At 39.4% G+C, this 14,792-nt stretch overlaps 1 protein-coding gene and 2 long non-coding RNA genes across 3 annotated transcripts in view; 2 read left to right on the top strand and 1 right to left on the bottom strand.

Annotated features, from left to right (window-relative positions):
- The window catches only part of LOC145447837 (uncharacterized), a 113,178-nt gene that overhangs the window by 10,745 nt on the left and 87,641 nt on the right, over nucleotides 1-14,792 (top strand). The window contains exon 2 of the mRNA XM_080326114.1: nucleotides 15-44. Within this exon, the coding sequence (XP_080182240.1) occupies nucleotides 15-44 (30 nt within the window). The remainder of the gene's footprint in view (nucleotides 1-14; nucleotides 45-14,792) is intronic.
- On the top strand, nucleotides 8,037-12,333 carry LOC145447842 (uncharacterized). The gene is made up of 2 exons (XR_013917724.1): nucleotides 8,037-10,445; nucleotides 12,118-12,333. It is a non-coding gene; the product is annotated as an uncharacterized LOC145447842 (long non-coding RNA).
- On the bottom strand, nucleotides 12,164-13,263 carry LOC145447844 (uncharacterized). The gene is made up of 2 exons (XR_013917726.1): nucleotides 12,963-13,263; nucleotides 12,164-12,487 (listed from the first exon to the last, which is right to left on the bottom strand). It is a non-coding gene; the product is annotated as an uncharacterized LOC145447844 (long non-coding RNA).

Genomic DNA, 14,792 nt, shown 5'->3' with positions numbered 1-14,792 from the left:
AAATTCATTTACAGGCCTTGCAAGAACAAACACCGATATACCTGGTGAGTACCGTAAAACTATCTCGTCGAGGAAAACAAACGGGAAACTAGTTTCTGTTTCACTATCTACATCAGTTGTTCCCAAACTTTTTCGGCTTGTGGGACGCTGGAAAAATCATAAAACCACTCGTAGCACAGTAACAACAAAGTTATTTAAAAAATACTTTCACGTACTGAGGGGATGACTGTATTGATTTATGCATAGCCAAGAACAGTGATTCCCAACCGGGGAAATTTCTGAAGTCTAAATTTAATTGTATTTGCGCCCATAAGCGTGTTCAACCGAATTCTTGAGCTAGTTTCTTGATAGTCGTTTTAATCGAAACGCGAATTTGGACAGTATGATTGTGTATGCCTGCGAATTGGAATTCATGACAGCGCATATTCGTTACGCTAATATGACTTTGCCAACAATAACCGGGAAATGCACAAAGGTGGTCAAAGTAGTAAAGAAAGCTACTCAAGTAGAAGTAAAAGTAGCGACGAAAAAATCTACTCAAGTAAGAGTAGAAGTACTTCTTACATAAGCCACCTAAAACTACCTGAAGTGGAAGTAGAATTGACTGACTTTCAATCTACTCAAGTAAGTAAGTAGTTTTGAAAACAGTCTTAATTCGTGCGCATGGACTGTCAAAACCTGCAAATTGAGCTATGCGGAAGGTGCAGAGATCTTGATTCGTATTGACTCATCCCAGGTGGTATCAATTTTCACCAGAATAAGCATTCTTTCGCATCAACAGCAATGTTCCCTCTAATTTTTAACGAGTCTGCGCACGCTCACCAACTCACTGCGCAGACCCTTGGACAACAGTGCGTAACGACTGCTGACCGTGTCAGCACTGCGCATCTGCGCACGTGCACAGCTTAGAGGGAAAATTGATCATGGGATGCAAATTATAGTATTGATATGAAAATGCGATACTAACCCTTTGTTTACTAGAAAACCCCGTTTTAGAGAACATCATGGCATGGCGTACTACACTATATTATAAGGCCGCAAATTTGGGCGAGGACTAATACGGAGAAGTTGTATCAGATACGGTCCCCACACTTTGCGCGATTGTTATACGTTAATAACAAATACCGTGGATCGTAAAATTTATTTTCGAATAATAGAGGCATTACTACACTTGCTTTTATGCTTCAACATGAATGTTCTGCAGACAAAAGAACTGTAAGTAATTAGAACTCGAAGTATGATACTCGGAGTTGAAAGTGAAATACAAATACCACTTCAAAAAAGCAAAAAATAAATTTCATGTCTTTTGTTCATAAAGCTTCAAAGGGGATCTGCCAAAACAGGTGCAACGTTAAAAAAGCCGGATTTTCCAGATTAGCAGGACACGTCATGGGCTGCTAGATTACGATATGATAGGTAATTTCTAGATTGCGAAACGGTAGTTTCAAACGTTATGGTGGGCCATATTTACTGTGATGAAATATTTGAAATTGGCGACAACGCGGTGTGAGCGGAACCAAGCAATCCGGTACCTAAATTAAATTCACTTTCTTGAAAACATATTCGTCACTGCATAACTACTAATGCGGAGCGGATTAACAAATCATCTGGTCCGACTCCGATCCAGTTTTTCAATTCTCTGGTCCGGCTCCGATCCGGTCCGGCCAAAATTAAAAAAATCCGGCCGGATATCCAATCCGGCTCCTGTCCATGCTCCGCACTAATAACTACTGTGCGCGAAGCGCAACAAAATTTCTGGGACCCGAAATTCATCAGGCTATCTTTCGCATTGGGAGATTAAACTACCGCTACTTGACAAACTGAAAATAGCGAAAAGTAAGTAAGTAGATCACAAAATATTACGAAGTAGAAGTAGAACTAAAGAAAATCAGATCTACTTGAGTAGGTACCAGAAGTAGAGGAAAGCTACATAAGTACTGAGTACTTCTAAAAAGTAGAAGTACTTCATTACTGACCACCTCTGGAAATGCAACAATACAGCTTAACATTATTACCACCGATATAATGGGAAAAAGTCGCAAGGCGAACTACTCAATACGATGCCACAATCAGAACTAGAGCCCGACCGATCGGGTCACCGCTAATATCGAGTCGATGTTACACTTTGAAAGAACTATCGGTATCGACCATTGGAGGTGAAAATATATCGGCAATTTTCGTGTCGTCACAACATGATGGTAGGAAGTCAGAAAACTCTCATCCGTGACCGCTAGACTGGGAATACTACTATATTTCATATAGTTTACACTTTCAAAGTGTCCAGATGCAATCTTTCAAATTTATTTCATGTAGGTAAGATAATGGCTGTAACACTGTTGAAATAAATGCTCTGAAGTTTTTAAAATGTGCCTTTTGAGGTAGATTCCACCTTATTTGACTATTGGCGTAATATATCAGTGTTATCGGCGAAGGTGTTGTATCTTTTTTGCTGTTCAGCAATCGTATACAATGTGTTTCACTGTTTCCAGCTGGTTCCCGCATTGCCTACACTCTGTGATTGCTATGTCCCCTGTTCTTGTGTTTAATATATATTTTTCCTTCCTCTTGGCCGCTCCTAAACAATCCCATGGAGCGGTCAAAGCCACCATAAATTAGAGTCCTGAACATCAACGTCAATGGACTCGAAAGACATTGGAGAAGCTACATAGAATTTATCCGCAACGAAGAAGCGGACGTCTACTGCATTCAGGAGACGCATAGGATTAATTTCAACAAATTAGCTAAATGCGCAAAAAACTAAGGTTTTATATATCACTCCAATTGCTTTGGGGTAAACGATGAGAAAACATCGAAGGGAAGTATTACTTTCAGGTAACCCTCGTCTTGATAAGAGGAGAATGGTTAGGGAATGATAAAATAGAACATAAAATACATGTAGACCATAGAGTGCAGCAAATCATATTACGTTCAAACCAACAAGAGGCACTAGTAAGCGTAATCAACCTATATGCGCCACTGTCCGGAACAGCAACCAAAATACTTTTACGAGGATACCATTAACAGTATTAAAAATATCGACTACTCCTGCATCATCGCCGGAGACTTTGATATGATCGTATCAGAAAAAAGACGCCGAAAAACAGCATACCTTCAAACTCACACCTGCAGCAACGTTGTGGAAAAACTTCATCCACCAACACTACATGGTTGACATCTTTCGACGGTGAAAACCTTTCAAACGACTATATACGGTAACAAGATGGTCGAATTCAAGACGAATAGACCTGGTTTACGTATCGAAAGACCTAGCTATCACCAAGAAAGGATGTGAATATAAGATCAATCCAATATCCGATCATAATTACTTCATGGTCGTAAAAATATAGGATAGAAAGCAAACCAAGTGGGTTAGAGGGACCTGGAGGAACAACACGGACCATTTTCAAAATGAAAACTTCAGGGCAACAGTCGGAAACCTCTACAACGAGTTCAGTCTTCGTAATTGCTAACACAACAGCCTAGGCGAGTGATGGGATCACCTGAAACTCAAGATAAAACAAACCTCTATACGTTACGGCATAAACGAAACGAAGAAACGCTCCGAACACCAAATACAAACACGCCAAGCACTAGAAAACCCGAACATAACGCCAGAGAAAAGAGAACAGATAATCAAGGAATTGAAAAAGATCAAAAAAGAGAAAATGAATTTTCTTATGACACTTCACTACAGAGAGGAAATAGAGCAGGGAGAACAACCCAGCAACTACTTCTACTCAAAACTGGACAAGAGGGAAACCTATAAACTTATCAACAGCATAAAAACGGAAGAGGGCAGGAACACGAAATAACCATCAGAGATACTTGGTACCACGTGGGAATTCTACAATAGCCTTTGCGGACGAGCCTGCGACGGACTGAAAGAAGAGAGACAGAAATTAAACGACTCCCTACCAAAGAGCCTCACCAAAGAACAGGCAAATACGAGGGACGATGCTATCACGCTAGAGGAACTGAAACTTGCCGTTTCGTCACAGCATAACAACCGGTCACCGGGGCCAGATGGAATAACGGCCGAATTCTATAAGACCTTCTACTACTTGATTTAGAACGACCTACTTCTACTCTATAACATTTCAATCGCATTTTCGGGAATCGCAGAATCCTGGTTTGAATTTGCGGTAAAGCTAATATACAAAAAAGGCGACCCGGAGCACTTGGAGAATTCGAGACCTATTTCAGTTACTAATGTAGATTACAACATCCTTGCCAAAATTATCGCAAATAGGATGAAGCAGGATCTGCTGGACGTAATCGGACAGTCCCAAAAGTCCTCGATTCCCGGCAGATCGATGACGGACGTACCACGTAACGTAAATGCGACGAAAAAAGAACTCCACTGGTCATCGCAAACTTTGATAAAAAAAAGCTTTCGATATGGTATCACACAAATATCTTTTTGATATAATGGAATGACTGAATTCCGGGACTAAAATTACTAGACTAATACAAACGATATACCAAAATTCGGACAACACAGTGTACCTAAATGGAGCTCCCACAGAAAAAATCAGAATAAAGAGAGGACTCAAACAAGGGTGTCCCCTAAGTACCTACCTTTATACGCTAGCGGCTGAACCGATAGCGGAAAGAATAAGGAAAAATAGAAACATAATAAGAATGAGGATAGGAAAGTGCGAAGTGAAGATAAAACATTTCGCAAACGATGTTACCACACTTACGAGAGATTAAGAATCAGTAAAGTGGGTGCTGGAATAGTTCAGATTACAGCGAGCCGCAACCCTAGATGCAGAAGAGCGAGCTAAAACCTGAAAAATCAACTTAAGCCAGGAATAGAAGTATTGGGACAGTACATCGGAGAAAACCAAAAAGAAGAAAACTGGTCCAAAACTACGCAAGCAATAAAAAGGAAAATATATGACTACAGTAAAAGAGACCTCAGCTGGTATGGCAAACAGCTAATACTCAACACCGTGCTAACGCCTAAGATCATACACCAAGCGAAGACAAGCACACCCACCAACGAGATGATAGCGACACTGAACAACCTGTACTTCAACTTTGTGTGAAGTGAATAGCTGTATTGAAGACATTAGAAGAGAGTAATTTCCTCCTGCTTTACCAATCAAATAGGATTTTAATATAGTAGGGTTATTTGCAATTAGAGCCCCACATTACAGATTCGAACAGCAGAGGAAAATGATGCGCCGCATATTGAAATCCCAACTCGGAATCGTATACTCCTCACTATACCGACAATCCTGATGTGAGGTCAAGAAATAACAGCATGCAACAGAGTGACTAATAGCAATTGGACAACCCGAATGTGCCGAATTTATAACTTGCCCTAAATTTTCGAAAAGACCCCCTACATCAACTCCACTTATGTATCTGATCACATACACTGTAAAAAATCTGGTAGATTTACTGGGAAATCTCTGCAAATTTTGCAACGAATTACCGGTCGCAGCCAATGACTGCGCGTAGCTTGTAGTTTTACATTTCGATATGTAATATTACCTCAATTTAGCTGTAAAGTCAAGTTGCCAGAATTTCTTCCCAAAATTACAGACAGTTATTTGTTACTGAAGTATACCAGGTTATTGGCAAAATTGATTTGCTTGAAAATCTCTGCAGCCAATGTATACGTTGAATTGAATGTTACTGATATCATTCTTGTGCATAGTTATTTGACCTGATTCAACCTCGTTCGCGAGACTAGGGTCTGTCATACGGAAATTGTTAGCCCTAGTACCAATTTCAGTATAGTATATAGTAGGGATGGTGTGAACGTGAGGTTCACGTTCGCGTTCTGTGTGTGAACATCGGAAGTTGAGAGGTTCACGTTCACAAACGAACCTCGATAGGTTCTGCACTGTGAACCTTTTTCATATATTACAATTTACACTTCATTACAACATCTTTGGTTGAAATTTAATGCATTTCAACTGCGGGTCACTCAATGCAATAAACGAGCATGCACCTTGACAATCTCAAAAATCTTAGTAGCTTTGCTACAAAAGTTTGCTCGACATATCCAGCTTTCCGTTTGTGAATATTTAGGGACTTTCTGCTGTGGCTTGACCCTCAATGACACAATATTAAGAGCGGAATACAGAACATATAGTCACGAATGATGCTTATTTAACCAATCAATGGAATTGATTTCGTTGTCTGATGTAAAAAATGTAGCAGGTGTACGGGGTCAATCTTGACTTCATATGTTTATTGTATCATAAAAACAATATCCGTGCGATTGGGGTATCGGCTACCGATGTCTATATAACTAGTTAATGGGGTAATATCGGTAGCAAGTATAGAAAGAAACCCATCTTACACTCTGCTCAATAGCAACGTCGCAATACTCAGACGCTGAATACATTGTCCGGTCTGGACCAGACCGTTAAGGCGTGAGCTTACATTCCCTTGCAAATCCTTGTCAAAATCGTTGGCAAAGCCACGGAAGATATTGATTGCTCCAGTCGATACACTCGGTGACGTTTAAAAGGTCAATATGTACTTCAGCATAGTGGCAATATGTGGCCCGAGTAGTCGCTACTCGCTAGGCATCGTGTAAATTTACATAGGCTATCACTTCACTTAATTGTAGGGTTGAAATTAGCAATATGACGTTACGTGACGTCATGAGGTTCACGTTCGCGTTCACACAGAACCTTTCAAAAAGGTTCGCGTTCACACGAACCTGAACCTTTCAGAGGTTCACACCATCCCTAGTATATAGCAGAGTTGGATCAATTACATTATTTGAGTTCAATTACAATTACAATTACAATTACTTTCATGCATGTTTCAATTAAATTACAATTACAATTACTCCATGCTAAAAATATCAAATTACAATTACAATTACTCCTTGCATGCTTCAATTACATTACAATTACAATTACAATTGCTGCTGTTGAACATGTAATTGAATAATCATAAATTCAACCGTGCTCCTTGACAACCGTAGCGTCGTAATTAACAACAATTCAAGTATTCATGTTTCATTCATGATGCGCAAATACCCGTTAATTAATAAAAAGAAAAAACGTTTTCGAACTATATGCAGTATGTCGTTGAAAAAAGTATTATAATATATGCACGCGTTGGATTTGCGTATATAGTATATAATTAAAGAAATAATATTATTTTTATCGAGGGACGTAGGAATTAGGATGAGGAGTTAAAACAAAACCGTGCTCTGTCAGATAAGACGTTATATAATATCCAGTGATCTGGTTAGTTAGCCAGACGAAGTAACGATGCAGCATCGTGATCTGAAATCGTATTGTAGATTGCCAACCCACGGATAGATGCGCAAGATGTGAGTCACGGATGAATGCACCGACAAACGTACTGCAGAGCCGGCTAAAAGCAGCAAACCTTGTAGTCCTAGAGCTGGCGATCCAAGCGTCCAAATTTGATGCATCTGGTCTTTATCGTACGCTATCGATGCACTAATTCCGAAAATACAAATTAAAATCTCGTCAGGGCAATGTAACTGCTCCAAAATAGCCGTTTAAGGCCGACTGTTTTGAAAAGTGAGAGCGCCGCAGCAGCATGACCACGACAATGACCAATTACGAGGGCGATTGTCCAGAACAATGCCGATTCCCAGACTTTCACGACTATTTTGGGATGGTACCATTGCCTGGAAATATACTTTTATTGCGGAATCAGTGCGACACTAGCTTCCGATTAGGACCATACATATCACATTTCGACGCTTGGATCGCCAGCTATGGGACTATCAATTCTGCTGCTTTTAGCCGGCTCAGCAGTTCGCTTCTCGGCGTATTCAATCGTGAGTCACGTGTTGAGAATCCATCCGTTGGTTAGTAAGCTAATAATTGTATACAATGGCAGCCGAGGCCAGCATAGCGGTAAAAATAAAAAAAACTTCGCCCGCAAGGGCGCAGTCAAGGGCTTCCGCAAATGGATCCATCAAATTCCTTGTCGACATCTAAAGAGAATGCATTATAAGTCAATTATTTTATGTTGTGTTTGTCAGGTCTCAATAGCAATTTAATGTAATTGAAATTGTAATTGAGCAAAATTTTTGTCAAATTACAATTACAATTACACAAAATAAAAATGCTTTAATTACAATTACATTACAATTACATTGAAAAATGTAATTTATTTACATTCAATTACAATTACAAATTACAATTGATCCAACTCTGGTATATAGTAGGGTAAAAGAAACAACTCACAATCGTAGCTAATGTGGTAGCCTACACCAGCCACTATATTATATTATAAGGCTATGGCTATACGGCCGGTCTCGCTGGTTACATTCGTTGTCACGGATATGACTGATGAGTTAGAATATCAGTTTAGGCTGTATAATATTGTTTGGGAAACTAGAAATATCAGCACCGCATGCTCAGTTGACCATTTGTTAATGGCGAACAAGGCGACCTATAATAGGTTACATTAGGTTACCGTTACGCGTTACTGCTTTTTCTTAGATTCGTAGTAAACAACCAACGCACAACTGTGACATCACAAGCGGCGTCTGGTTAAGTAAGTACGGTAAGTAGTGAACAACACAAGGAATAAATATCAATTCATACGCAATTAGATGAAAGAGAAAGGGACTATTATGTAATGATAAATGTTTCTGTATGAAAAAACGACCTAAATCAAACATTATAACGCGGTGGCTAGTAAATATTATTGGTGGCATGTTAGCGGATGAATACCACTTATTTCGAAATCGTTCGAGCATAGTGTCCTATATGGTGTCGACACAAGCAAATCTCACGCCTCAGTGAAATTGTATCACGTCACAATATCCATTTGGCTACAGGCAATTTGACGGTCATTTTTGACCGGCTTGCCGATCATTAAATATGGTAGAACTGGTATCAATCGAAAGCTGACTCTGCACTGCTGGGATACTATGGTTCGGCTGTCGTGTCGTCGTCTGGCCATTATTGAGATTTGAGCAAAGGGTGGAGCGAAGCTTGTTGCGCTTGAAGAAAATGGACGCGATCGTTGAAGATTCCTAGGAATGCTGAACGGAATACGCGTCGTAAAAGGTACAGTACTACATAGTATTCGTTACCGTGAATATCTACGACTGTGCACACCACCGGAATGACTTTGATTTCATGATTGAGATATTTCATTCGCCGCATTCTCTGTTCTAGGTTGAGATATTAATCGACTTATATAGTGACCTGTGACACCGCATACTCCGCTGCGGAGGAGCTGAAACTGTTGGCATGTTCATGTCATTTTCTGGCCATAGCATAGAGATGTTTTCATCCACTGCTGGATTTGTGTGGCACACATGCCGCCTCAAATGAGGAACCTTTTGCTTCAATTCATAAAATCAGTGGTTCTCAACCTACCTGGGGAACGCGAGAAATTGACTAGGTCTGTATGAATTCTGACTAAACATGTGTTTCGCAACCATTTTCAGAAGACGATTGTTGAAGATGAAACTTATTTCGTATTCAAGAAAGCTCGCCAAATTAAAATTCAAGCAGTCGCGCTCAACTTCAATTGAGCAAATTTGTGATATTCTCTGAAGATTTAGAGGAATTCCCACGTGTAAGTCATTCACTACTTTATAGCTTTGGCAGTAGCCTAAAGCTCGGTGCGCTGGGTACCGTAGCTGTTGTTAATAGCTGGCGAACTGCACTGCGTAAGACAGACTTGAATGCAATATTGGTTGCTCGGTTTCGCCCTCAAGCTACCCTATATCAACACAATTCAATTCCAAAACTGATCAAATTGAGCATGGCAGTACAGAACGACGCCTCGTTCTCCGTAGTCACTACCAGCATTAGGATGGGTCTCAGTGCAACCTACCTTGAAATAAATTGATGTCCTGTTTAAAGGTCAACTGCATCTTCAAAAAGACTTTTGCTTATTTCATACATAATGTCGCTGGCAATATGAATAAAATAATAAAAATTGTAATTTCTGCATAATTTTGAAGTAATTTAAATTATAAATCGAAAAGCCAAAAAACGGAAACGAAACCATTCAGCCATGAAATGACGTCATGTAACTGACACAGCAGAAGTCTTGATACCTGGTTTGCATAAGGTTACCCTTGTTGCTGTGGATTTGAGTATTTCAGTGCGATCATGAAAGCTGTTAAGAAGATGAGGAATGGAGGTAGACGTTATGTCGCGTATGGCTGCTACAATACGCAATATGCGGTACTCAAAGTGTCCTTACATCGCTTTCACAAGCCATATGCCGGCAGCCGACCGGACGCCTATAGCTGAACAGAGCGGAACACCGTGAAGACCAAAATTGCGCACAGAATCATATCCATGCGCTGATCACTTCCAACCATCTTGCTTCAATGAAGTGTCCGAGATACACAAGCTAGTTAACTACCGAACACAGGCAACTATCGCATGTACTCCCGTACACACTTTATTTTCACGGAGGAATACCGGTACTCCTCTAAAGCTACGTACTGTCCGAAATCGGTAAGTGAAAATGTATTGAGTCAGCTAGTACTATAAAACTGTAACTAACCGTTTCTATTAGTATTGACTGTGGTGGTAACGAAAGTAGTTATTGTTTGCACTCAAGTATACATGTAGAATTAAGTATATGCCTTCAAAAACTTTTGAAGTGGAAGTATTCTAAAATTAAGCCACTTCACTCATTGAATGAAGTAGTGGCATTAGTTACTGAAAAGGGAGTATGTAACCAGCTGACTCCATGACCTGATGGTTACATCGCAGCATCGCTGACCCCATTTTATGGACTCCAAGGATAATTGAAAAAGACGCGACTTGAGCCAAAACTATAGAAGGCTAATTCCATTATAATTTAACAGGGGCTGTAATGCATACCCTCAGAATTGTCCAATATTTACAAATGTTATTCTTTTTTGAATTCCAAGTTTATTAAAAAAAAAATTGAAAAATGTTCAGCGGTTCAAAAGATATTGCGATTTAAAATCCTCTCGTCACTAGGTGGCGCTACAACAATAAATATGTTGAAAATGCATTTTGTCTCTTAGTATTGTCAAAAGTCAAAAATCCGAACATATTTATTGTTTCGTGTTTGGCATGCATTTTGGATCGTCGACTTGCCACATTTCAAGATCAATTGTAAATATGTCTTTTGTTACTTGCTTCTAATATTGTTGATGCGGTGGTTCATCACGGATTCTACTTGAAAAATTTCAAAAACCGATACAAATAAATTTATTCATATATTTGACTGGTGATAATAGTATTTACGGTGAGCAGGGATATGGGTTGGGACCATGAAATTTTTATGTAATGCATATTTCATGGTGGAATAAATATTAAATTTAAAATCAAGCTTTTTATCAACCATACTCCTTAAAAGCACATTTCACAATAATTTTTTTTGTGTAGGCCGTATCCCACAGACATTTTCAAGCCCGTCCCCCCCATTTTTTTTTTCATCCGTAACTTTTTTTTCATTGAGTTTAGGGCGAAACAGTTGGTTTTATTGAATTCCTTGGCCCCAGAATTGGTTCATTGGACATTTTAATTGGTTCTCTACCATCATTTAAGCGAAAAATATCGATATCAAAGATTTTTGAAAGTAGCGCCACCTAGTGACGAGAGGATTTTAAATCGCAATATCTTTTGAACTGCTGAACATTTTTCAATTTTTTTTTTTTTAATAAACTTCGAATTCAAAAAAGAACAACATATATAAATATTGGACAATTCTGAGAGTATGCATTACAAATCTCAAAAAATTTGCTAAATTATAATGGAATTAGCCAGAAGTGAGATTGACTTGTGACTCGGAAATTAGCCACTTGGCTACAACCCTGATAAAATCATCGACTGAAGAAGCTGTAGCCTATGAGTCAGGAAGCCTACTTATCATGTAAGCAGCAAAAGCAACACGATAATACCGATGATCCATTACTATATCGTAATCTATGTCCCTCTCAAGATGTTGGCAGCTCAGCGGAGATGAGAAAGTACCAGTATCACCATAACTGTCGTAAAGTACTGTGTTAACTGTTCAAAACAACCATACGCATCATTGTAGGATGCAGTTGGCAATCCTTTATTTAATGATACTTGAGAATACAGCGTTTGGAATACTGCCTTCAATCTGACTGTGTTATAACACCTTGTGATATTTTTTTGCCTTCTCTAGATTACTGCAATGAAGAAGTCAATGCACTCGTCAAAACACAACCAGGAACGGCAGAGTTCATCAATTTTATTTGAGTAGCGGCATCGTCAAAATTAGCTCGGATGATGATATTGCTGGACACAAAACCCGATATGTTTCTCTTCCTGATACAGTAGCAGTGTTGATGGATTAGTTTGTTGCATTTACTATTTTCAATAAAACTATTTTCATTCACAAGGAAGCATTTCAAAATTGAAATCCTTTGAAACTACTGGATGTGACTTTTGATCGGAAGGCAGTAACGACATGCGCAGGCAGGATTTTCCGTGTTGTTTTCTGCAGAATCCCCATAGCAATCGGACGAAATTCCTGTGCAGTGTTTCTCAGCTTCCTGAAAAGTGTAGTGTTAGGACATTACTTGGCAACAGACTCGCCGTTTCATCTTAATGAGGCTCATTCACTCATGCATCAAACTAGATGTTATAATTCTGTGGCCATAATCCTGTTCATATCTATAGTAAGACATCTTCAATGCATCATCAATTCACCATCCCAACAAGCTGATTGAAATCATGGTAATGCTGTGATTCACTCTTATTCTGTCAGCACAAACTCTCCCTGATAGTTGGCATTTAAGCTGGCAACCTCCATATTTACACCTGTGATTTATTGTAGCAAGATTCCTAATTGAAACGAGGTCACCCACCAAATTATACATAGGCCGCTACCATACTGCATTTCATTTAGCTTTTACGCTGATCACACTACAGATTACCAACCGACCCATCATACGAAGCTGATAGGGGTTCCACTGATGTGGGATCGAGCGAATCACCACCTGAAGCGCGTCCGCATTCCATACTTACATTCAAGTACTCAGATTCAGTTTTAACACCATACAAGCGAGTCCTTCGCCATACAACCAACTCAAATATTCGACCAGCGCCTTGGCGAACACACACATCCGCTGTGGTGAGAATAGAGATGTCATGTACTTGACGTCACAATGCACATTCTGCTTTTTCTGTAAACATGCCAATATTGGGACTTTCAGTCAAAATTACGGCAATTTCCGATTGAGTACAAACACGGAAAGTCGGTAATTTCGGTATAAAATAAAGTTCTGAATATGATTCCGCAAAGTTGTCTATAGAGATGCAGTTGACCTTTAATGTTTTTCTGCTGTTTTCAAACAAGTTTGGGGAATTTTGTCAGAAATGTTAAAGACTTAAATACGGATTCAAACTTGGCGTAAGACATACCATATGTATACTATTAGATCAGGGATGGGCAACCTGCTGCCATAGAAGGGAATTTGTGCAGCCGTTGACACCTAGTTCAATTAGTATGTGTTAGCATCCGGCGACATGCAAATTAAAATTACTAATCCACTCCCAATTTTTTTAGGGATTTTTATTAATCTTGAAATTTTCAACGCGCTCCACGCTATTCAACATCAGACATGCGACATCGCGATTAGTAATCGATTACGACGATTACAGCATTTTCAAGTAATCGTAATCGCAATCGATTACATTCGAAAAAAATCCGAAGTAATCGTAATCGACTACTTCGCATATCTAATCGATTTCTTAGTGAAAGAACGATTACTTTTTATTTGTACAAGGACTATGACATAAACTGAACATTCATGAACAAGGAAGAGATATTATACCAGGTTTGCGATAGCACACACGTCTGATTTCCAAGTGCTATTGCTCATTATTACGTCAGAAGTAGCCTATTAGCTTTGCTCGTCATTGCGTAAGAAGTATCCACAGTAAATAGATATTCGATGTAGGTAGCCTACATTAGTGTGATTGTATGAACACCCGCCGTGCTGTATATCAGGTTATCAACACGTTCCATACGTCACTCCCTCGCAGCAGGATAATTAATCTCCATTCTGCCTAGTTTAAAATAGTAATTTATGTATTGATGTGTGGCTATGCTTAGTTAAACGTAGTTTGACCGTTGCGTCTTGGCGAGCAGTAGGGCTATGTACTACGTACGTACAGTCGTACACCGGACAAAGATTTGAAATTTTGTACTCGCCATTACGGTTTCCACAAGGAAGCAGTAAAAATCAACAGCTAGTGATATATATCATAACCGAGCCGTCTTTGCCGTTTCTCGTAACGGCAGCTTGCAGTACATTATCTGTATGAAGTTGAAGGCAGAATTTTATGTTCTCTTCATCGGGCCCCGGCTTCATCTTATTCTCATATGACTCTACTTGAAACGGGCGTCAATCGTTATTTAACAATTCTTTACTCAACATTGGAACCTGTCGCCATGGCCATAGGTTTTTATACCATGTTAGCGTGGGTTGTAGCTAGAATTTGGACCTGAACAGCAATTCGTCCCCCAGTCCAAACGTTGGTCTTTGGCCACATAGGGTGGTATTTTCAAGTTGAAGACTGAATTTCGTCAATATTATTAGTAATTGCATCATATTACTATTAATTTTTAATCCTCTCTCAGCCCCGATGGCCAGATTTACCTGTAGAGCCGGGAGCACGTAATTCATAATTATAACGTCCGATATCTTGTTATAATTACTTAATTTATGTTGTTAATTCGTGACCTCCGGTCTGTTATATAATTAAAAGATATTGCAGTGGCGCAAAAACTTTGATGAGGCGCACGCACAAATTGTCATGTCTTTAAAACGCTGTGGGTGCCCGGGTGGCATT

The sequence above is a fragment of the Botryllus schlosseri genome, chromosome 10, assembly GCF_051294905.1.
Source record: "Botryllus schlosseri isolate E-star chromosome 10, Bs_hap1, whole genome shotgun sequence".
Classification (NCBI taxonomy): domain Eukaryota; kingdom Metazoa; phylum Chordata; class Ascidiacea; order Stolidobranchia; family Styelidae; genus Botryllus; species Botryllus schlosseri.
This window is presented reverse-complemented; position numbering and strand designations above follow the sequence as displayed.